The 24,935-nt window shown below is 39.3% G+C and overlaps 1 protein-coding gene and 1 long non-coding RNA gene across 4 annotated transcripts in view; one reads left to right on the top strand and one right to left on the bottom strand.

The window, feature by feature from the left end:
* MYH13 (myosin heavy chain 13) overlaps positions 1-270 on the bottom strand; it is a 51,602-nt gene extending 51,332 nt beyond the window's left edge. The window contains exon 1 of the mRNA XM_074320341.1: positions 67-270. Within this exon, the coding sequence (XP_074176442.1) occupies positions 67-270 (204 nt within the window). The remainder of the gene's footprint in view (positions 1-66) is intronic.
* Positions 1-24,935, top strand: part of LOC141568875 (uncharacterized) — a 101,744-nt gene that overhangs the window by 62,416 nt on the left and 14,393 nt on the right. The window contains exons 1-3 of one of the 3 annotated variants that reach the window (XR_012492122.1): positions 15,818-15,944; positions 16,414-16,521; positions 17,190-17,260. This is a non-coding gene — a long non-coding RNA (uncharacterized LOC141568875). Of the gene's footprint in view, positions 1-15,817; positions 15,945-15,976; positions 16,074-16,413; positions 16,522-17,189; positions 17,261-24,935 lie in introns of those variants that run through there. The other 2 variants (XR_012492121.1, XR_012492120.1) reach the window with 2 other exon arrangements.

The following is a 24,935-nucleotide window of genomic DNA, read 5'->3' as shown; positions in this document are numbered from 1 at the left end:
AATATTCTACGCCAAAGGAAAATGAGGATGCCCTTATTATCAAGGACATCTGAGATCAACACTTACCCGGTCATCGAGGGTCTTGACTGTGACTTTGTCATCTTCCCTGCTCTGAATCATACCTTTCACATATAATTCCTTATCATCCACTGCAAAGCAGGCTCTCTTAGAATCGAATGGGCGATTTTGAGCTTCGATTCTCTCCTTCTCTGGTTTCCGCAGGTAGGGAGCTGCTTCTCCAAAAATGGCCATCTCTGCATCAGAGCTCATGACTGCAGTGGGCTGGGAAGACCAGAGAGGGACTGCTGAGTCTGGAGTCTGGGGATGAGCTGAATCTAAAGGGCCCCACCTGGTTATTTCCATTCAGACAGGGGGCCAGATTCAAGAGGTCCTGGGATTTACCTAGGTCCTGGGGAATCTAGGATCAGGTCTAGGGACTTAGAGTGGGCAAATGGAACGAGCTCAAGGGAATATTTTACTCTAGGAAACACGTTTGAAGGGTTGTTTTCATCTCTGGTGTTGGTTTTGGGAATCTCTCTTAGTTCAGTCCCATGCGTGGAAGTCCCGATTAGAGGAAGTCAAGGGTGAGCCCAATAAAGGAGGCTTTCCTTAATTACACAGCATGTTTGAGCCCCATAACCTTGGTGTCCTCACCAAATCTTAAGGGTGTCTGAGAAGAATTACAGAAGTGTTGATAATTACTAGTAGAAATTTCAGACAGCACAGTGAAAGGTAATGGGTTGCGCAGAAAGTATTGCCACACTTGTTTAGCTAATTATCGGTAACAGTGATGGGAAGCATCACGGCCTAGTGCAATGCCTCCCAACCTTAACATGCACCAGAATTACCTGGACGTTTGTTAAAACACATATCAGTAGGGCCCAATATCAGAGTTTTTGATTCAGTAGGTCTGGGGTGGGGCCTGAGAATTTACATTTCTAGCATGTTCCTAGGCGATGCTGCTAGTCCAGGGAACACACTCTGAACACTGCAGGCATAGAGCCTTCCTACCGCAAGGGTGGTCCTGGAACCTGTTGCATCAGCATCACCCAGCAGTTTGTTAGAAATTCAGAATCTCAGACCCGCCAGGTTACAGAATCAGAAGCTGCATTTTAACAAGATCTTCAAGTGACTTCTATGTACAGTAGAGTTAAAACGTATTGGGTCTAGTGCAGCGGTCTCTAGACTTTCGTTGTGTGTAGCAGTGTCAGGGTGTGACAAGCAGTGTTTAATTAGATTAACGCATGCCTTAAAACTCACTGCCTGGATAGTGTGTGTGTGTGTGCGTGTGTGTGTGTGTATGTGGTGTGTGTAGTGTGGTGTGTATAGGTAGGTGTCTTTCTGCCTCTCTCTCTCTCTCTCTCTCTCTCTCTCTCTCTCTCTCTCTCTTTCTCTCCCTCCGTCCCTCCCCAACCTTCCCTCTTATCCTTCTTGTCACTCTCTCTTCAAACCACCTCCCTCCTCTTTATGTATTTTCCCTGCTTAAAGCCGGAAAATCTGGCTTAAAATCAGTGCACGAAACTTGGTCAAACCAGTTAACTTTTCTGGGCCCCTGTCTATTTCCACTTAAAATGAAGAAGCAAGCCTAGCTCATTTCTAAAGTTCCCTGCAGGTTGTATGGTTTTGTGATTCCTTCTCATCTGCTTTTGCTTCTCCCGTTCCCTCTTTTCCCACCCTTCCCGACTCCTATACTTCTTACCCCACATCTCTTCCCGCTCCCTTTCTTTCTCTCTTTTTTCTTTTCCTTTTCTTCTCCTATAATTAACCATAAGATGGAGTTAATTTTACACACATGTATTCCCATACCTTTCTTAAGAAGAGTCTATATTTTTTAACAACGCCTTTTATATTCCCTATTAAAAGTGAGAAAGTTGAACGTTTTACAGTTCTCTCTTGGCAGTCACCCTTCCCCACCTTACCCTTTGTGAAATGGCTCTTCACTGGGACCTGCTGCTTCAATATCCCTTCCTGCGATTTTGTGGGGTTCTGTTCTTACAGAAAGAGAAGCATCCGCTTCCCTCTGTGCTCTATTTTGATAAGTTGTGTTTTAATTTTACTTTGGCCACTGGGTCTGCTGAACCATCAGTGTCTCGTGGTTAAGTTTTCATAGTGACAGGTTGGAATTCAATATAGCACCTACAAAGAGGTCCCCTGGCCTGTGGCCATAATGCAGGTTTAAATTTCTTCCTCCTGGGTGATGAGGAAAAATTCATCCATACGGCCTGCCCCTTCTCCCTTCTCTGAAGGGGGTCCCTTGCGTTGTGGTTTAAGTGAGTTTTATTGTAGCAGCAGTTCTCAAAGTTTGTGTTCTCAGAACCCCTTCATATTCTTAAATTGAGAATCTAACCATACTTGCTTTATGTAAATCATACCTACTGATACTTTCTATATTCTAAATTATAATGGAGAAAATTTAAAAATATTTATCAATTTATTTAAAACTACTATCTAATCCATTACATGTTAACATAAAGTTTTTTATGAAAATGACTATATTTTCCAAAACCAAAAAAAAAAAAGTAACCAGAAGAGTAACATTGTTTTTCATTTTTGCAACTTTCTTTAATGTCTGCGGTATAAAAGACAGCTGGATTTTCATGTCTACTTCTGTATTCAGTCTGTTGCTGTAAGTTTTTTGTTGTTGTTAAAGTAAATATAGAAAATTGGCTTTACACAGTTATGTAATTTGTTAAAGAAAATAGTATTTTAATCACCTTTTCAAATAATTGTGGATATTCTTCTTAGATATCATACCAAAACTTGACAAGTGAGAGTTTCATAAAGGTTGGTTGCAATGTGAAATCTGGAACTATATCCACAACTATTTTGTACTCTATTACATTAAAATCCATTGGTCGGCATTTGAACTTTGAGTGGATCTTTTTCTTATGTATGAACATTGTATGTTAGTCATTTGGAAAATATTGGGTCACTGAATTGTACAGAACTTCCAAATGTTGACACATTTCATTATAGAATATAAAACTGTCATAACCATTAATATCACCACTGATCTCATTTAAAAATTCTTTAAGTTTTAGGAAGTTGTCAAGCTAGTGGTGACAGATAAAAGTTTTCCAAAATTCAAATTTTTGCTTGAAAGCTCTAGTATATTGCTAGTCACAAATACTGTCAGTTGTTTTCCTTGAAATGACAAGAACACTTCATTCTGTTTTGAGAAAATGTCTGCCAAATACCCAAATCTGAATAACCATAGTTTGTCCACTAGTTGTTCTTCCAAGTAAAACTGATGCTTTGTGAATAAAGTGGCTAGTTCATATTGCAACTCAAACAACTGTACATGTGCTTTTCCTCAAGATAACTATCCAACTCTGGTTTGCAATTGGAGTGCCTTATGCGAACTTCCCATTTCATCACCTAGAATATTATAAAGATATGTATATAAGAATTAAAATATAGAGTTGACCCTTGAACAACGAGGGGGTCAAGAGTACTGAACCCCCATGCAGTAAAATATCTGCATATAAATTTTGACTCCCCCAAAACTTAACTACTCATAACCTACTGTTGACCAGAAGTCTTACTGATAAACAGTCAATTAACACATATTATATATATTATATACTGTATTCTTACAATAAAGTAAGCTAGAGAAAAGAAAATGTTATTAAAGAAATCATAAGAGAAAATACACTTACAGTTCAAACCCATGTTGTTCAAAGATCAACTGTAATAAAATTAATAACTTTTATAGCTTGCTGCAAATTTTAAATCATTTTTAAAGGAAGCTATCTTTTTAAATTAAAACAAACAGGCAAACAAACATGTTTTTCCAGTGTATAACATGAAGACTACAATGACTACTGGTACAATTTGGTGCCATGCCTTGATTTGTAATAAGGCACCAGAAGTTTTATCTATCCTTGCTTTTACATGATTAGGTCAACACAGTGAAAAAGGGGATTAGCACTTGGGTGTTATTATGAAAACTGTTTTGACTTCCTGAAAAGTTCTCAGGGCCACGTTTTGAGAATGGTTGCACTATATAATATGAGGGAATCTTGTCAGGTGACACAGTTACGATCTCACATTATTTAACTTGGCTTAGTATTAAGCATGGTACCCAAAGTGTTGGAAAATGATTCACATCAAAATCAACAGAATCTCTGGGGTTGGGACCAGGGAATCTGAATTTTTCTCAAGGGCTTTAAACACAGTGATGTGTGGGAACCACTGGTTTAAAGCATTATTTTGTTTCCTACAGCCACTTTTTCCAAAACTATGGCATGATCCTATTGGTCATACACAAAATGGATTTAGGCAAATATTTCTTAATTTTAATTCAACTTTAGTGTGCATTTAATTCAACTGTCATCTCCAACTGGGAGTATTGTTGAAAATATATTCTGATTCAGCAGGTCTGGGGTGGGGTTTGAGATTCCAAATATCTAACAAACGTCTTAGCAGATGCTGATGGCCCATACTTTCATAGACGGCATAGGGGGTAACTTAAAAAAAAAAAAAGCTAAGAAAAAAAAAAGGAATCAATTCAATGTAAGTGAAAATATTAAATGAATTAATAGTACTATTGTTAAATGGATATTGCAAAATATGTGATTGTAGTATAAGAATATATACCACAAGTTATGAATTGTAGGCAAAAGAAGAAACATTGTGGAAAAACTACAGTAGCTCATGATCAAACTATATTTTTAGGCATCTTAGAAAAACAAGACTTTCCATCTGGATTTCAAGTCGCTACCAGCTTTGAGGTGGAGATTTTTCTCTTTTCGTCCACTGCCCTAACCATGACTCAGAACCCTGTCTCTCCTAACTTTACTGCTTAGATGATGCAAGAGTTGTCTCAGCAATAGTCTTGCAAAGGAGTTGTCCAGCCTACTCAACACCTTCAGGGACAATTCTTCTTCATCTGGGGCAGGTTTCACAGCCAAATGTTCGTCTTGCTTTAAACTAAAATCTGGCTTTCTGTAATTTCAGCATGACTGATTCTTATTCCAGTTTTGGTGTCAGCAGGAAGAGTTCAAACCTTTTTCCTACATGTAAACCTCTTCACCCACTTGATGGCTGTTCAGCATTTTTCATTGCTTTATGTTCTCCATGCTAAATAGCCCCTGCTCCATTTTCATCTGCTTCTTCCATGATGTGCTTCTGAATCTCCTCTGTCATCATGGTGAACCCACTCCTGTTAATCTCTTAAAGTGTGACATCCAAACCATATGTCATCTTCCATCATCATCTGCCCTCACCTCTCTTGACCCAGGTGTAATGACTGAGGTGGTGACTGCCTTTTGGCAGCCTCATCACACTGCTGACTCACCGCTCACTGTCGACCAAAGCCCCTCAATCCCCTGCATACGTGCAGTTGCTAAGTCAAATCTTCTCCTCAGATTTAGGCAACTGTGTTCTGGGACCCAACGGTAAAATTATTTATTCTTGGCTGATAAACTTCACCTTGTTAGGTCTGATCCAACTCTCTAGGTGTGACCCATGGTGCCCTCTGAAAGTCCCCTCATTAGCCTCTTCTCTGTTCTGAGAGCTTGACTTGCTTCAAACCCTCCATGGCAGTGTCCCTTCAACCATCAACTCTGCTCCTGTCTTTGGTGGGTCTTCTAATTGAGATGGCCATACTAGTCCACCTAACCTCCATCACCACCTTCTCAGTGCTTCCCCCTTTACTGCCCCCAGTTGCTGTCCGTGCACCATGCATGACACTGCTCTTGACTTTCATCCCTCTCCTGGGAATTTCTCAGCAACTGTATCTTGTCAACAATGGTGTGGTCATGACTCAATTAACTGGTTTTCTTTGTCCTAATTCACCTGGAATTGCCTTTAACAAACACAAATTTTGCAGTGGAAAGGGTAGTATCAGGAAAGGGATTTTATTACCACACTAGGAATAAGTTTGAATAGATTTCTCTTTATTCTCTCAGCATTACTTGTGAGTAAAGGCACAGCTGGGTGGATTTGGAGGTGCAGACTCTGCTTGAGGAAAAGCAACGTTCACCTGTGTGTGCAGACTGAATCTTGACCTTCTGAAGGTCATGTTCGGAGCCAACTAAGACCTGGGCTTGCATGTGAGAGCTCTGCATTGTATTTTTTAAGGAGGGCGCAGCTCACAGTGGCCCATGCGGGGATCGAACCAGCATCCTTGATGTTATCAGCACCATGCTCTAACCAACTGAGCTAACTGGCCGCCCCCTGTATTTTATACTTATCAGCATAATGAGCAAAGTTGGGGAACCATTCCTCTCTTGGTAAAATCTGCATATTTTGTAATCTTCCCTTAAGAATACTTCAATAATTCATTTTCAGCTCCTTATGAATGCAGCAAGAATGAGGATGTGTAAAACAATATTTGCTAATTTCACTGATTTCGTTCCCAATCAGGCTGAAAGTAACTCTTACCTTCTTACTTCCCAAAAGTGATGCTCCGTGTCCTTCAGGAATGAAGTGTCTTCTTGGGGGTTATTTCAGAAATAAAAAGCAAAGAACAAATGACCTACAAAGAGTTTAAATAAAAATAAAAACTGTGATTCTTCCAAGTTTAGCTACATTTAAATAGGTACACCATAGATTGTGTGGGATGGAAATAAATTTACCATTTTTCCCTTTGGGTAAATCATCATTCTTTAAATAATTGGTTAATTACAACATTTGATTAATGCTTTTTGTTTGGAGTATCTTCTGTGTATGCAAAGTACCATGGCAGCTCCCTAAGGGGGAACAGAGTAGGAAAAAAACAGTCTCTGCCTTACAGGAATGCTGAATTTAGTAAGGGTTAAGAGAAATACTCAAATAAGTCTTTGAACAAAGAAGAATAAGACAAGTTCTGTAAGTGTCTAAATGAAGTGCTGTGAGGACTTAGAGAGATGACGTTACTGGCTGAGAGTAGGGGGCTAGGAGGGGTCAGGGAAAAACGAAAGGAGGAAGGAGAATGAGCCAGATTGTAACCTGGATGCTCAGAGCCAATAGTTGTGAATTGTAGGCAAAAGAAGAAAAGCTGTGAATTGTGGGTAAGACATTCTTTAAGGGGACGAGGAAGAGGACACTTAAATATCCTCAAATTTCCTGGAGAAGATGAAGGCAGGTAGGGCAGCTGAACACTCATCCAGCACTAAGGAATCTTAGGTTTAGGAGTTTATAACCTATGTGATGATCTCAAGGGACCATGAGAATCTGAAAATTTTCAATATCAAATTTAATTTAAATAAACTTCCCATTTACTATGCGCCAACTTTATGGAACCCAGAGAACATGTCATGAAATACCATTTAGGCAGGAGGACACATTTGAACACTTGGTTTACTATTTTGGTTGCCTCCTTCTGTCTTAGATTTCTGACTCTCTAATAGTCTCCAGCTTTACCCTAAAATTCTCACAAATTTCTCAGGAAAAAATGAAATGATTACATATTATATTCTGAATCTTTAGCTCAAAAGAAATCAGACTTGGAGGCAGACCCTCAGTGTTCTAATACCAGTTTTGTTAAGTAGCTGTTGTAATTTCTTTGGGCTTTGGTTTCCTTCTGTAAAATGAGACAGACGGACCAGAAGATATCTCCAAGATTCCTCTTAGCCCTGTCAATCTATGATGGACAGTACTCTGGTTGAAACAGCCTGAAATCAAAGAGTCACAAATCTTCCAAAGCTGGAGTCCCTCTGAGGGATGCTACTGACGTATCAGAGATGACCCAGCGCAAAGCCGTGCAAGACCAGTCTGGAAACTAGTCAATAACAAGCAGACTATGACGGATAGGATGGATAAAGTGCATGGGAGAATTTCTTCTCTCAATCATCTCCCAGAAATCCTGACATGGGAAAAAAAAATTAAGTAACATAAAAATTTCAAATAATAGTTGAAGGCAATTACAGAAAAGATATCACAAATTAGCATGTTTATTGCTAACTGCCTGGTTTAACACCGACCTAAACAATTAGTGGGGATTATGATCATATTCAGTTTTATTCTGCAGGTTAGTTATTTTTGTCTCATGATTGCTTGTATTCTTGTCTTTTTACTCCTTGTAAAAGCTTATTGAAAGGTAATTATCTGTCTTGCTTTCTTGTCCCCCATATTGCTTTTAACATAGGACCTTATGCTTAGTAGGCCTTCAGTAAAAGCTACTGTGTTGCCTTCCCTCCTTGACTGATAACTTGATCAGGTTTAATCACAACTACATGGAACAAAAAAGTGGGCACCTGTGAGCACCTCACTTACCTTGAGATGCTGTGGTCAGAGCAGTTTCAAGAGTGTTACCCCCCAGTGCTCTTTATACTCCCAAATCTGCCAGCCCAGCACTCTTACTTGGCTGTATTTTGGGGATCACCATTTACTCCTTAGATGCAAATGTGTCGTTGTCCTGATCTGTCACTCTTGTTAAGTTACTTGGATAAATGACCAGCAGAGGCTGTATAATGCCAAGTCAGCTGTGTAGGGATTTTGATGCTGGACACAGATCTTTGAGACTTAGAGAGTCCTAGGGGCTAAGTGGAACTGGGGCAGAGTGTGCTAAGAAGGTCAGTAAAGGGCAGAGCCACAGGACGAATTGTCAAGCAATGAGTGATCAATAGCATGGATAGTACCTATATCTCATCTACCCGACATTGATGTGGGAGATGGGATGGTGTTGCCTCTTCTCAGAAATTTACGGAAAATTAAAGATTGACCGTTTAACATAACCAGTGTTATTGACTGATTCAATGTCAAAAAATCCATTGATGAAAGAAAGTTTTCTAAAAATGTATTACACGTTATCTTGTTTCATTTACTCTAGTATCTCGAATAGAACTTTTTCTTGATCATTCCAGGATCTGGGAGGTGATGTAATGAAGTCATTAGGAATATTAGTTTTTAGTGGGTTTCGCCCTGTACTAATTGCTCCTAGATGCTATGAATTTTTGTGTCTACTATTTAATTTTTATATATTCACCTTCATGGCTAGCCTCTCCGGTGCGATTCTTTCTGTAGTTAGTATGTTGCCTCTAATAGCCTGATTTTGTTTTTTTCTAATCTGCTGTAGACTGGGAAACAGATTACAAAGTTAAGATGAGGCTAAAGTAAGAATCAGTAAGTTCCAAGTGAAGTTCTAGAGTGTTCTAAATACATTGTCTTTGTGACAATTCATATGGTTATGTGGGGCACTTTTTTTCCCTCTAAAACATAAATATATTTGATGTAAGAACAACCATACATGTACAAGTTAGAGCCATTTAAGCAATACAGTCTGACCTGTTCAAATCGTACATAATCAATGATTGCTGAAACAAGATTCTCTATCGAGTCCTCCAGGGGATAGTCTCATGTAAGTGAGGTATTTCCAAAGGTTGCATTGATCAAAATGAAATATGGGCAGCGGAGGAATAGATAGGAATAGGACTTCCATGTAGCATTTTCCAAAGTAGATTTCACAGAATGCTGATTTTGAGAGAAAGTATGAAATAAATGGTCCTGTGGTTAAATGAGTTTAGGAAAGTGGAAAATTTTATCCCCTGATGTTAGAGATTCACCACAAATATTAGCATATTAAGGGATCTGAGGAGATCCCTTTCTTTTTGTACCTGGTGATTTGATGTTGGAATACCATCTCATTCTCTGCTTCAGGAACCAAGATGGGAAGCTGAAGGCTGTAATCCGTATAGACATTGCCTCTGTTCCTTAGCACCAGAGAGATATCAGGCATAAACACGACTGCTTTTATTCAAAAGCTTTTTGTATGTAGCAGATACTCAGTAAATGTTTGCTTGGTGAATAAATGAATCAAGATGAGCCATGGGGAATCTGTGTTGACAGAGGGCTGAAGTGATAAGGCAGAAAAGAGTGGAATCAGATGCAGTCTCACTTAATAGTAATAGTTTACATTTATTAAGAACTCACTACTTGCCAGGCTTTATCCATATTGGCCACATGAAGTTTCATGACAGTTCTGTGAGGTAGGTGCTAATATCATTCCCATTTGACAGTTGAGGAAACTGGATCACTGAGAGTTTACATAACCTGCCCAGGGCCACACAAACTAGTAAGTGGCAGAGTGGCAAACACTCTCTGGCTCTAAATCTTATGCCTATAACCTTTCACTTTTGCGAGCACATCACTTTTGAGTGCCTACTTGGTATAGGGCTCTGTGCTGAGGAAGGGGGATGGGAATATGAAATGGGGTCACTGCCCCAAAGGAGCTGACGATGAACAAGGAAAGAGAGGATATAGGCAAGAAAAGGATAATTCACTTTTTCAAGGTTAAGCTAAGTTCCAAGATGAGTGGGATGCACTGGATTAAATGTGAGTACAAGGTATTTGAAACTCATAAAGTATGCTGTTTGGGTAAAATATTATCAGAATTGTTATTAATGATGATTATACTGCTTTGGAGGAGAGAAGAGGTTAGTGTGGAGATAATAATGGCCTTTTAAAAATACCTTTCAGTTTATGTAGAATTTTTGTATATTTCATTATGTTTGTACAAGCCTCAGGGCTTTATACTATTATTATTCCCATTGTCCAAATGGGGAAACTGAGGCCTAAGAGGGTTAAGTAGTTGGCCAAAGGCCCCACAGCTGGTAAGCAACAGAGCCAGAATTGAAATCTAGGGTTTTTGATTCTAAAGCCTCCCTTTTTCCTCTATCCTCCACTTTCTCTTAAAGGAGGCAGACTTTTACATGGGTAAGAGGAACACGGAGGAGGTTCTAAGCTTAGAGAAATGAGGGATTGTCACTTGGAAACAAGGCTTCCCAGGGTGTGTTTCAGGAAGGTTCACCGGGCAAGCCTGGAGTTAAGGTTTGAGGTGGGGTAGGGGATAGTACAGAGGTAAAGGCTGGAGAAATGGGCCAGGCTTGTTTGTGAGGGGCTTCCAATGCCCAGTGAAGGAGACAGGACATTATTCTAAGGTCATCGGGAACTTTTTGAGGTTTTTGAGCAGAAAAGTGTGTGTGTGTGTATGTGTATATATATACACATACACACACACACACATATATACACACACACACACACACTTGTCACTTGGAATATATATATATCATGGAATATATATATATATATATATATATATATCATGGAATATGATATCCATGATAGGATATACTGGAAAGGGAGAACCTGGGGGCTTAGAATCATTTATCAACTATTTAAAAAATCTTGGTGTAGGGGCGGTCGGTTAGCTCAGTTGGTTAGAGTGCGGTGCTTTATCAACAAGCTTGCCGGTTCGATCCCCACATGGGCCACTGTGAGCTGCGCCCTCCACAACTAGACTGAAACAACTACGTGACTTGGAGCTGATGGGTCCTGGGAAAACACACTTAAATAATAAATAAAAGATAAAAAAAAACTTTAAAAAAATCTTGGTGTAAAACTTTCCAATATGATTACACAGGCTCTGATGAGTTATGGACAGACGGTTAGAATTAATCTCTAGATGCTTCTATGAATTCAAATCTGTGTTATAACTCTCCAGAGCATCAGAGGACTGGCTTTCACAGTGGTTGTGCCCTGGTGTCTCTGAATTCATCCTGCAGATTCAAAGAGAAGCGTGTTGTGTGGGCTCAAAGTTTTCTGTCTCATTGTCCCATTTAGGCACAGCAATAAAAGAAAACCTTTAAATCCCAGGAGGTGAAAAGACCTCTGTGAACTACAGCTTTATTTTTTTGAGGCCCTATCCCACATTATATTAATATATTAAAATTCACTCAATATATATTTACATATTAAAATCTACTTGGATTGAGTATAAAAAATAATCATGGCATAAGACAAAGAAGGCCTTGATTAAGTAGGATAGAAATGAGATTTAAAAGGAAAGAGAAAACCCAAGGTACACCCCAAAGGCAGGATCCACAGGACTTTGATGACTGCTGTGTTTGAGGGGGAGCAGGAATCAGAGAATCCTGCCTTTCATCCAGCCCTCATTTTAGTCTGGGAAACTAGGAGCATGAAACCAGCTCAGAGGAAATACTGAAGCCGGGGAAGGCGAGCTTAGATTTTAGACATGTTGAGGTTGAGAGGATGGTGATGATCACCTGGAAGGGAGAGGTAAGGGTTCAAAAATTTAAAGCCGAAGTCAAGGCTAGAGACGGTTGTGTTGGGGGGAGTGGCGTCACTTGAAATCATTAAGAAGGACGAATTCTCAGAGGAAGGCTGTATGTTTAGGAAGCGGGAAGAGAAAATGAAGATGCAAAGAAAGGAAGAAAAAAAGAAGGTCATTTTCCAGTAAGCAAATACCTGTGTGAGATCTTGTTGGAGCCAGAAGAGCCAAATGGGTCCATATTTTACTTCTGCCATTTACCAACTGTGGCAAGTCACGTCACCTCTCTCAGCAACTGTGGTGATTTTTCTGTCAGCTGAAAAATCAGAAAAATAATTCTGTTTCTGCCTGTCATGAGGATGGTGTGGGGATCAAATGAGACACTATCTACACCATCTAGATGTGGTTGTCTCTGCACGCAGCTGTTTCCAGATTGTGCCAAACAGTATGTTTTGATCTGTATCAACCTGGACACAGACCTCAGCAAATAACTTATCGGCACCAAAACATAAGAGAGCAATGTGGACTTTACTGAGGATTTTGTGGGGGAGACATAGAAGAGGATTATATCACATCCGTTAGAGTAAAGTATGGAAAGTTTCCATCAGAAATGTCAGTTCTACAAAGTCCATTTTCCTTCACACTGATGCTGATGGTTTATTGCCTTTCTTCCCCCAAGTTGTCTTCCCCACACCTACTGCAACTCAGTTGTTCCTCTATAACGGGGAGCCATATAGCTTTGCCATAGACCCGTATTCCTACACATCTGGTTACATAATAAAATATAAGACCTCAAGTAAAGAAGATCATTTGCATCCTTACACAGTCCAGTAACCACCTATTTTTACTCACCTCTGCCCTTTTGGGGGGGGGGGGTCTCATCTTTATCCCAACACTATGCTCTTACCATCATCCCATCTCTCCCAAACCTGAAAGGAGTTCTGTGAATGAAGGTTTTCTCCATTCTTGTTACAAAATAATTTTGTGAATTCTAAAGTGAAGGGAACTTTATCATTAGTGTCAAAAGAAGTCAAGTGAGGTCATATTTCCAAGAGAGAGGATACAATGAAGAGCACTATGCAGAAGATGAAGAAACAGAGGACGATGAACAGGGCATAGATTGGTCAGGGAGGTGATCCTGACATTAACGTTAGCAGGATGGTGGCGGTGGAAGCTTTAAAGGGGAGGGATTAAGCAGTGAGCCGATGTTAAAGAGGAGGAAAAGTTTTCCTGATTTTCCTAGGAGCAAATTTCTCCACCGATCATTACATCAGATGTACTCAGAGGAAATGTAGTCTTGGATGGTGCAGGAAAGAGAAGGAAGTAGCAGGACCAAACAGAGGTCTAGGAAACAAGTGTGATCAAGGTGATCAGAGGGCCACTTGAAAAGAAAGGGCAATTAATTGTGCTGGTAGCAGATCATACCTTACCCCTTACACCTATCTATGAGCTTATATAACAGATTAAATTTTAAAATGCAGCGGGAAGTTCCCTAGCCAGGAACGGACATTTCTGGGTGAAAGTCATAGGATAGTTACAACCACTAATTCATTTTATATATATACATTCTATATATATTCTATATATATTCTACATACATGTATATATATAATACACAGACACACACACACACATATATATATATAATTAGTTTCAGGTGACACTAATTCATATTTGAATTGAATTAAAGATTTAAGTGAGAATACTAGATTTTGGAACGGGGGGGGGCCTTGAATTTTATCTAACTTTACAGAATCAGAAATTGAGGTTCTGGAAAGGTTGCCTAATAACGTTAAAGGTAGAAACAGACCCCTTCCCATTCTATTCTCAAACCTAAAGGAGCTAGTTCAGAACTTTTTCAAATGCAATACATAATCTCCTTCACTGCTGGCATTTATAAACTGAAATTTTGCAAAGCAAACAGTTGATAATCAATCATCAAGAGAGTTATTTAAATTGATTCTTCTTAAATCTCAATGAGGAGATAGATTTACCAGTCCTACATGTGGGAAAACTGAGGTTTGGCATGGTTAAGTGACAAGCCATACAACCAGTAAGTGGCAGAGTGGGAACTAGAATAAACATCTTTGACTCCAAGTCCGGTTTGTCTTTTCACTACAAGACAGCTGCTTCTGGCTTTGCAAGATCCTGTAAGACACTAATGTTCTCAGAATTATACACACTTCTCAGAGTTACACACAAACCAGGCATCCTTCTCCAAAACAACACGGAGAGGTTGTGTGGATGGCCTGGGAACATTGCGTTCAGAGAAGAAATCCTATCAGCTAGGTCTGCTCGGTAAACTGAGTACTTCCCTGCCTGCCCTCATAACCTTAACTGATTCCTTTGAGAGTTAGGGTCTCTGTCAGTTGCCTTTTTCTATTAGCTGTGTTTTAGTTACTTTGGTTGCTTACAGCCTCATTAGAACTAAGAAAAACATGACTAATTACTTTTAGTTACTACTATTGGGGTCTTAAATGATGTATCCTACAGACACACACATATACACACACGCACACATTTTCTTTACCGGACATAGCCAAAACATACATTTATATTGTTAAAATTTGCATGATAGTGTAATAACGGAAAATGGACCTTGAGAATCAGACTGCTGGGGTTCAAATCCTGACTTCACCATTTAAACTATGTGCATTTGGGCAAATTATTTAACTTTTTGGAGCCTCAGTTTCTTCATTGGTAAAATGGGGATCATAACAATACCTCACTCATGGGTCCTTGTGACAACTGAGTTAATGAACTCATGGCAGGGTTCTATTTGGAAGGGACATGATAGTTTCGGAGAAGGGAGAGTGGTGGGGCCATGTCGAGAGTCTGAAATTTAGAAACCAGGAGCTTTCTCTAGAGAAAGCACCAACCGCTGCCAGTGCCAGAGGGCCCTGGAAGGCAGGACAACATCTTTTACTGTGTTTCCCCAAAAATAAGAGCTAACTGGCCCATCAGCTCTAATGTGTCTTGTGGAGAAATAATTAATATAAGACCCGGTATTATATTATATTATACCCAGTCTTATATTATATTGAAATAACACCGGTTCTTATATTAAGTTTTGATCCAAAAGACATATTAGAGCTGATGGTCCGGCTAGGTCTTATTTTCGGGGACACATGGTATGTTGTTCTTCCATGTGTTCTACGTTGCTGTTTGGTGAGACCTGCCCGCTGACAACAGTCTGACCACTGTCCATCCAGTCCTCACTGCATATGACCACTTTCCTGTTCAGATGGCTCAGAACACTCTTAAATCAACTCCCCAATCCCCTTCCTCCACCACACACAACAATAAAAGAGAACAAGGAAGATAGAACCTGGATACCTGAAATCATCCTAGTTTGCTTGGGCTTGCGGTTTTAAAATCAGGAGAGCCCTGGGCAAACCTAGGTAAGTTCATCACCCTACCTGAAATGTTGTTGGGGATAGGATGGCAAAATTCTCAAATCTGACCAAGAGGAGGCTAGATGGAACAGCTAGAGATCTCCCACCAAGCCAAGACGGTGACAAAACTCAGCCCTAGTGCTAATTTAGAAGCTGTAATGCACAGAGCCAGCAACATAATGAGCAAACCCTCATTCAATTGTTAATTCACCACACATTCACTGAGTGCTGCTGGGAGGATTTTAAGTGCTGGGAGACAAAACAGGCAAAGTCTCTGCCCTCATGGAAATTCTAGTCTAGTGACTATGTGGGACAGACAACAAACAGATATCTAATGTCAATTAGTGATAAATGCTCTGAAGGAAAGGAAAAACAGGAAACAGGATAAGGAAATACTGGCTGTGTGGTGTCTAAATAGGTTAACCAGGGAAAATTTCTCTGAAGCGGTGATATTTGAACTGGCACTGAGTGAAGTGAGGGAGCAAACCATGAGAATATCAGTGAGAGAATATCAGTGTCCCAGGCAAAGGAAACAAATGCAAAGGCTTTGGGAGGTGAGTGTACCTGCAGAGGAACAGAAAAAGGCCAGTAGGGCAGGGCTGGAGGGAGTGAGGGAAACTGTAACAGGGAATGAAGCAGCAGAGGTGGCCAGGTGCCAGCTGGTTGGAACCTCGCAAACTAAGGTAAGGATTTCGGGTTTTAAATGTTAGCTGTTATTATAAAGTCATCTTCTTTATTCTTCTCTATTGTGTGTTGAGTGGTGGCCCTATTATGCAGTGTTTCTATTCAGCTTTGCTTCATTCTGTCAAAAAAGGAAAAAAGAATTTATTGAGTGTCTGCTCTCCATTCAACAAGTAACTTGTAAAGACACTGTTCTAGGTATTGGGGATAAAAATGTGGGTCTCTCAAACATTTTAGGATTTAGTTGGGGGTGAGTGGGTGGATCACAGTGCGGACCACGCAGGAAAAGACAGCAGCCTTGAGCTTTGACTACTGGAAACAAACAAGGTTTCAATTTTCCAGCGGGGGAGGAGTCACTCCTGGTGTGCCCCAGGGCATCATGGGAGGAGCAAGACCAAGGGACAGAAAAGCGGGACCAGTCAGCCTGGAGGCGATGGTAGGACTTGGCTGGTAAGTGCATTTGCCAGTTTGTGAGTGAGGAAGGCCTTGATGGTCCTCAGGACTTTTTACAGCTCTGCGATTCCATAGAGTAACTGCGTGAAACTGTGATGGGGTGGCTGAAACTGGACATGGAGAGGGAATTGGAATGCAGGGCTCTTGATGTGACTGGGGCAGAAAGAAATTTTTGAAAAATTTCTTCAGTCACCAATTCCACTTGAAAATTTTCAATGCATATGTAGGCATGTTATTACATTGCATATACATATATATCATGCTAAATCCACTTTAAGTACTAAAATCTGTATCAATTGAATTATTTTTCAGATTACTGGAAAAATTTATGCTTCATTTGTTCAAAAGGTACTACTACCTTTCTCATTCATGCTCTTAACAAAATTTCTCATAATTTGAGCCCTTGCACTGTGTAGTACCTCAGTTCCCCCAAGAGAGAGCTGAGCCACAGTTCCTGTGAGGAGCTGAGAAAATAGTTCACCTTCTTACTAATCTAAGAAAAGCCCTGTTTTGGGTGTGTTTTCCAAGGAGAATGATTTTCTCCTTCATCACAGGAGAGGCTTTCTTTTTCCTTGTGGGTTCCGGAAGCAGCAGCGTGGGTGCCCTGGGAGGCATCAGGCCGGTAAATTCCATCCTTAAGTAAGGTTCTTTCCCTCTGCCCACAGCTGATTCTTCTGCTTCCCACTTAAGAAAATGTGACCTATGAAGTCTGCTGTGAAGGTGCCTGGGGACACTGGTATGTATAACATGTGCCCAAATCTCTGCCACAGCCAGGAGGCAGAATTTGTTTGCTCACTGACAGCTGCTGTGTTAGCTCTGGAATGTTAATCCTTACTGAAAGCTTGGATGAAAGGCAACAGCTTTTAGCAGCTGTGCTAATGGTCTCATCCATCAAATGACCCTCTCCTCTTCACTTTTCTGTTGTCAGTTATATCCATGTCTATGATGAGAAGTGGATATGAAATCTTCTTAAGAAGCAGCTTACTTTTATTTATTGGAAAAATATGAGCCTTTAAAAAAATTCCAAAGGTGATATACACATTGTAGAGATTAAAAATGTAATCAAACATACTGAAGGAATTTTTAAAATCACTCCTAATATTTTAGCTTAGAGGTTCTTAGCTACCAAATTTGGTTTAAGCCCTTTCACACCTTTTTCCCCTGTGTTTCCATAAATGCATACACAATTTTTTAAAACACAGGTTTCTAAACACATACACAATTGGGATGTCAGTCTCTAAGCATGGTTTTGTGTTCTGCCTTTAAAACTTAACAAATTATGAAAATTTTCTCATGGTATTAACTCTTCTTTTACATCATGATTTTTAATAGTTACATAGTATTCCATCCTATAAATGTACCAGGATTTATTTAACCAGTTTTCTATTGTTGGGCGCTTAGGGTGCCCTAATTTTTTTCTTTTAAATATTCTAGTAAACATGTGCATAGATATGTTTATGCATATCTTTAATTATGAAATTTATAGAATAGAATTTCTGGGCAAAGGCTATGAATGTTTTAAGGTTTGCAGTAGTGGAATTCCTGTTTTTGGAGTCCCCACAGTAATGGTGTTGCATATGAAAACATAAAGTATTCACTGATGATTGTTCTGATAGTCAGATGTTGTAAATATGCAATAATCAATGCAACATGACTGCAAAATAAAATGACAGATCTTGCATAAGTTGCAGAATGTAATGAAGTTGATGAAAGTGGTATTAGAAATCTGCTTGAATTTTGCAAAGCCATTGCGCAGTGTGGATACAGCAATACTGAAGAACTGAAAATTGATAAAGACGATGATGCAATAAGTGTTTCAAGAGAATGAGTTCAGGATCAAAGGATTAGGAAGACCCTTAAAAATATCGATGAAACCATCATACATTTTTTTTTTTTTTGCAAAGAAGGACATTCTTTATGATTGCATTGCAAACAATTAAAAATAAAAGATGTCACATCATACAAGATTGTGGGAACTGTCTCTTTCCTCCCAACTCCACTATTGATTCATTCATTTTTCGAAGAATTAGCAGAGCTGCAATTAGCAGAGTTACTTAAATGTTGTGAAATGGAATAAAGTTATTTTAATACTTTTGCTGCATTTTTAAGATAAAAATCTCAATCAGACTTCCCCCCCATTACTTAGTATGTAATTTTGGACCTCATTTTAATTTTGATTCACTTTAAATGGCTGCTTTCCTAGATTACATTTTGTCTATGTAGAAAATCCCAAAGAATTTACAAAAAACTCAAAACTATTAAGTGAGTTCAGTAAGGTTTCAGGATATAAGATAAACATACAAAAATCATTTATATTTCTATATCCTAGCAATGAACATGTGGACACCAAAATTATAAATAAAATACCATTTACAATCACATAAAAACAAAAAGAAAGAAAGAAAAAGAAAAATTAGGTTTAAATCTAACAAAACCTATATAGGACTTGTATACTGAAAACGACAAAACACTGCTGAAAGAAATCAAAGATTTAAATAATGGAGAAACATACCATATTCATAAGTTGGAAGAATCAACATAGTAAATATCTTAATATCTGATAATAAAATTAATCTAATTCTGTAAAAAATTATAATGCCAGCTTTAAAGTCTGACATACAGTATTCTAATTGCTATTTTCCTAAAGCACTGCAATTGCAGTATTTCTTCCACTGAAAAATTTTAAACAGCTTTATGGAGGTATAACTGACATATAATAAACTACACATATTTAAAGTGCACTGACATGTGTATACACTGTGACACCATCATCTGAATCAAAATAATAAACATGTCCATCATCCCCCAAAGTTTCCTTCTGCTTCTTTGTAACACCCCCTGCTGTCCCTTTGTGCCTCCCATAAATTATACCTCCCCATCCCTAGGCAACCACTGGTCAGTTTTGTCACTATAGATTAATTTTTATTTTCTAAAATTCTATATAAATGGAATAATAGAGTCTACACTTATTTTTATTTTTAATTTTTGGTCCGGCTGCTTTCACTCAACATAATTATTTTGAGATTTGTCCCATCTTTATTTTGTGTGTTAATAGTTTCTTTTTTATCACTGAGTGGCATTCCACTGTATGGATTTACCATACTGTGTTTATTCATTCACTTGTTGATGAACCTTTGAGTTGTTTCCAGTTTTTGGCTATTATAAATAAATATTCTGTGAATATTTGTGTACAATTCTTTGTGAAATGACTGGAACAAATTGACAATTTCATAACTTTTTAAGAAGATGCAACTTCTTTCCAAGTGGTTGTGCCATTTCACATTGTCACTAGCAGATGTGAGAGGTCTAGTTCCTCCGCCTCTTGGTCAACACTTGGACTGTTAGCTATTATGATTAGTGCATAGTGATATCGCATTATGCTTTTTTTATTTTAAAATATTGTTTTATTTTTTAATTACAGTTGACATACAATATTATATTAATTTCAGGTGTACAACATAGTGACTAGACATTTATATAACTTATGAAGTGATCACCCCAATAAACCTAGCATCCATGTGATACCGTACATAGTTATTAAACATATTATTGACTATATTCCTTACGCTGTACTTTATATCCCCATGACTATTTTATAATACCAATTTGGAGTTCTTAATACCTTCCCCTTTAACACCTACCCCCTAAACCCCCCTCCCATCTGGCAACCATCAAAATGTTCTCTGTATCTATGAGTTTGTTTCTGTTTTGTTTGTATATTTTGTTTTTTAGATTCCACATATAAGTGAAATCATACGGTATTTGTCTTTCTCTGTCTGACTTATTTCACTTAGCATAATACTTAGTTATCCTGTCGGTCGCAGTGGCACACTCTTCATGGTCACCTGAGCTGGGTATCCAGGTGTGTGCCTCTTGTGTGGGTTTTGTGTGCCCTTCTAGTGTAGTTGAGTGTCTAAGTCCATCCATGTTGTTGCAGAAGGCAAGATTTCATTATTTATGGCTGAGTAATATTCCATTGTACATATGTACCACTTCTTCTTCATCCTTTCATCTATTAATGGACACTTAGGTTGCTTCCATATCTTGGCTATTGTAAATAATGCTGCAGTGAACTTATGGATGCATATGTCTTTTTGAATTAGTGTTTTGGGTTTCTTCAGATAAATTCCCAGAATGGAATTACTGGGTCCTTCTTTGCTATAGTCTTTGTTTTAAAGTCTGTTTTGTCTGGTATAAGTATTGCTACCCAGCTTTTTTCTTCATTTCCATTTTCATGAAATATCTTTTTCTGTCCCGTTATTTTCAGTCTTTGTGTGTCTTTTGATCTGATGTAAGTCTCTTGTAGGTAGCATATGTGAGAATCTTGATTTCTTATCCATTCATCCACCCTATGTCTTTTGATTGGAACATTTAATCCATTTACATTTAAAGTAATTATTGATAGATATGTATTTATTTCCATTTTATTATTCATATTTTTTATCTTTTTTCTTCTTCTTAAAGAAGTCCTTGTAACATTTCTTGTAATACTGGTTTGGTTGCGATGAGCTCCTTTAGCTTTTTCTTGTCTTGGAAGCTCTTTGTCTGTCCTTCGATTCTAAATTATAGTTTTGCTGGGAAGAGTAATCTTGGTTGTATGTCCTTGCTTTTCATCACTTTGAATATTTTGAGCCAATCCTTTCTGGCTTGAAAAGTTTCTGTTGAGAAATCAGTTTAAATTGGGAGCTCTCTTGTAGGTAACTAACTGCTTTTCTCTTGCTGCTTTTAAGATTCTTTCTTTATCTTTTTTTAAAAATAAATTTTATTGGGGAATATTGGGGGACAGTGTGTTTCTCCAGAGCCCATCAGTTCCAAGTAGTTGTCCTTCAATCTAGTTGTGGAGGGCACAGCTTAGCTCCAAGTCCAGTTGCCATTTTCAATCTTTAGTTGCAGGGGGCGCAGCCCACCATCCCATGGTGGGAATTGAACCAGCAACCTTGTTGTTGAGAGTTCGTGCTCTAACCAAATGAGCCATCCGGCCGCCCCCATCTCTCTTTATCTTTAACCTTTGGCATTTTAATTATGATGTGTCTTGGTGTGGGCCTGTTTGGGTTCATCTTGTTTGAGACTCTCTGTGCTTTGTGGACTTGTATAATATATCTGTTTCCTTCACCAGTTTAGGGAATTATTATTATTATCCATCATTAGTCCTTCAAATATGTTTTCAATTCCTTGCTCTCTCTTTTCTCCTTCTGGTGACTCTATGATGTCAGTGTGGGTATGCTTGATGTTGTCCCAGAGGCCCCTTAAACTATCCTCATTATTTCAGGTTTTTATTTTTTTGCCATTCTGATTTGGTATTTTCTGCTACTTTATCTTCCACATCACTAGGCCAATCCTCTGCTTCCTCTAATCTACTGTTGATTTCAATTTATTCTTTATTTCAGTTATTGTATTCTTTATTTCTGACTGGTTCTATTTATGTTTTCTATCTCCATTTTTGCATTTCCTATTTCTTTGTTGAAATTTTCACTGAGATCATTACATATCCTTATAACCAGTGTTCTGAACTCTGCATCTGGTGGATTGCTTGTCTCCATTTTATTTAGTTCTTTTTTGGAGCTTTGTTCTTTCATTTGGGACATGCTTCTTTGTCTCCTCATTTTGGCTGCATCCCTGTGTTTGTTTCTATGCATTAGTTAGAGCTGCTATATTTCCTGGTCTTAGTAGAGTGGCCGATGTAGTAGTTATCCTGTGTGTCCCAATGGCACAGTATTCATGGTCACCTGAGTGGGGTGCTCCAGGTGTGCCCCTTTTGTGGGTTGTGTGTGCCCTCCTATTGTAGTTGAGCCTTAATTGCTGTTGCCATGTCAGTGGGAGGGATTGACCCTCATGCTGACTGGTTGTGAGGACTGGCTTTGACTACAGTGGAGGAGCTATTGTGCAGGGGCTGACCCTACAGAGCAGGATTTGATTTAGCAGGGCTCTGATGCCTGCTGAGTCTGCCTTTTGGGTGGGTTGTTTGTGGAAGTAGTTGGGTGGTGCTGTGGTATGGTGTGAAGCTGACCACCAGGTGTGTTAGTTCTGGGGCCTCTTGGGAGGGGCTCTGGTGCAGGTAAAGGTCAGTCTGCTGCCTGTGCCCTGCCTGGGGCCACTTGGTATGAGCTATAAAGTGATCTGCAGATGGTTGTTACTTGTGCTGGGCTTGAAGGTGCCTGGGAGAAACTAAGCTGCCAACTGAGCCTGGCTGCTTCTAGTTCTGGTCTTGGGGCTACGTAGCAAGAGGTACAGGGCCTGGTGAGGCCAGGTGGGGTTTGTGAACTTTTGAGAGATTTTAGGAAAGTCTGCAGTATGAGCCAAGATGGACTGTTTATATGGAAAAGTCATTGGAAGTGGTTTAGATGGGCCTACATGTTGCATGGGACAGGGTCTCAGGGAATCACCAGGGCAATCGAATAGTGTTAGCCAGGTGAATGGAGACACAGATATTGTGCCCACTTGCATATGCAGGCTGGGCGGGGGGAGGGCTCAACAAAGGAACAATGGCTTCTGCTAGCACTTTTGTCTGAGAAAAAGCTGCCCCTTCAGCCTTTGTCCTGAAGCCAGACAATTCACTTCCTCCCCATATGGTCCCAGCACTGGAACTCAGAGAGAATGAGTCTGTCAGTAAGTAAGTCCTTGTGTGGGCCCTTTAAAAGGAATGCTTAGGATTTCAGCTGTCTCACTCAGCCACAATCTCCACTGGTTTTCACAGTCAGAAGTTGCAGGAACTTCTCTTCTCGGCACTGGAACCCTGGGTTGGGGAGGCTGGTGTGGGGCTGGGACCCCTTGCTCCTCAGAGGGAACCTCTGCAGCCAAAATACCTCTCCTGATTTTTAACCTCCACATGTAGGTGTTGGATCAGCTCCTCCTACCATTCTTGACGCAGCTTTTGTATATTCTTAGTTATAGGACTTCTGTTCATCTAGACTTCAGGCAGTTCTCAATGATGGTTGTTCATAGTTTAGTTGTAATTTTGATGTGGTTATGGGACAAGGTGAGCCCAGTGTTTACCTACTCCACCATCTTGATCAGAACTCTCTCATTATGTTTTGTTGTTTTCATAATGACTCATGGTGTTGGGCATTTTTAATGTGTTTATTTGCCATCTGTCTATCTCTTTTAGTGAAATGTTTGTTTACATCTTCTGCCTCTTTAAAATTTGGATGATTTGCTTTATTTTTTAATTGTTACATTTATTTATGTATTCTGGAGAAACATTCTTTATCAGGGATATAATTTGCAAATACTTTTCAGTCTGTGACTTATCTTTTCATTCTCTTTAACCGTGTTTTTCAAAGAGCAGAAACTTTACATTTTGATGAAGTTCAATTTATCAATTTTTTTCTTTCATGGTTTGTGCTTTTGGTGTAGCTAAGAAATCTTTCTGTAAGCCAAGGTCACAAAAATTTACTCTTATATTTACATGTAGAAGTTTTGGTGATTACAGTTTTGGTTTCTTCTTTGATCCAAAATTTTATTTCGGAGAGTATTTTGAAATATTTTTGTTTTAAGCTTTGTTATTCATATTGGAGATTGTGGCCTGTACAATTTATCCTGTAAATAATTGAGACTGATCAGGGTTGGGAAGTGGGGGAGAGTAGATGCTAGAAAGTGAAAGAGGGAGAGGGGTGCATAATACACAATTTTTGTCTACGTTGCATTTTTGTTCTACTGCCTCCTCTCTTTCTGGAGACCAAACTCCTCATGTTCATATTCCACCAAATCATCTTTCTTGTTCTATTCTTCTTTTCATAATCTCTCTCTCTCTCTCTCTCTCTCCCCCTCTCCCTCCCTTTCTCCCTCTCCCTTTCCCACCCACCCATCCAATCTATCAGAAAATCCTATGCATACGACCTTCACTGTATATCTAGGATTCATCCACTTCTCATCATCTCCCAGTGCTATTTCTCTGGTCTCAGTCACTGTCATTTTTTCATCTTTTATTTTACTGTAGTCTCCTAACTGGTCCCCCGTTTCTACCTTTGCCTCCTTCAGTCTATTTTCAATACAGCAGCCAAAGTAATTCTTTTAAAATGCATGTTAATATCACTCCCCTGCTCAAAGCTTTTGCATGTCACTCAGAGTAAACATAAAAATCTTTATGTGGCCCCCAGGCCCTACATGAGCTCTGGGACCCCTGGTTCCTCACTTATAACTACTTTGTTCATTCTCCTGTTCTGCTGGCCTCTCTCTGTCCCCCTGATATGCCAACCTGCCCCTGCCTCATGGCCCTTGCTTTTTCTGTTCTTCCCTCTGCCTGGAAATGCTCTACCTTCATATACTCCTTTGGCTTACCCTCTTGCTTCCTTTAGGTCTCTGCTCAAATGTCTTTTCTTATTAGAGAGGTCGTCCTTGACTATCCTACTAAATAGTAACTGCCTCCCCCAAAGTTTTATATTTCCCATTAGAACTTACCATCTTATACATTA

The sequence above is a fragment of the Rhinolophus sinicus genome, linkage group LG15 (genome assembly GCF_036562045.2).
Source record: "Rhinolophus sinicus isolate RSC01 linkage group LG15, ASM3656204v1, whole genome shotgun sequence".
Lineage (NCBI taxonomy): Eukaryota > Metazoa > Chordata > Mammalia > Chiroptera > Rhinolophidae > Rhinolophus > Rhinolophus sinicus.
Note: the sequence above shows the minus strand (reverse complement) of the source record. Positions and strands in the feature narration are given on the sequence as shown.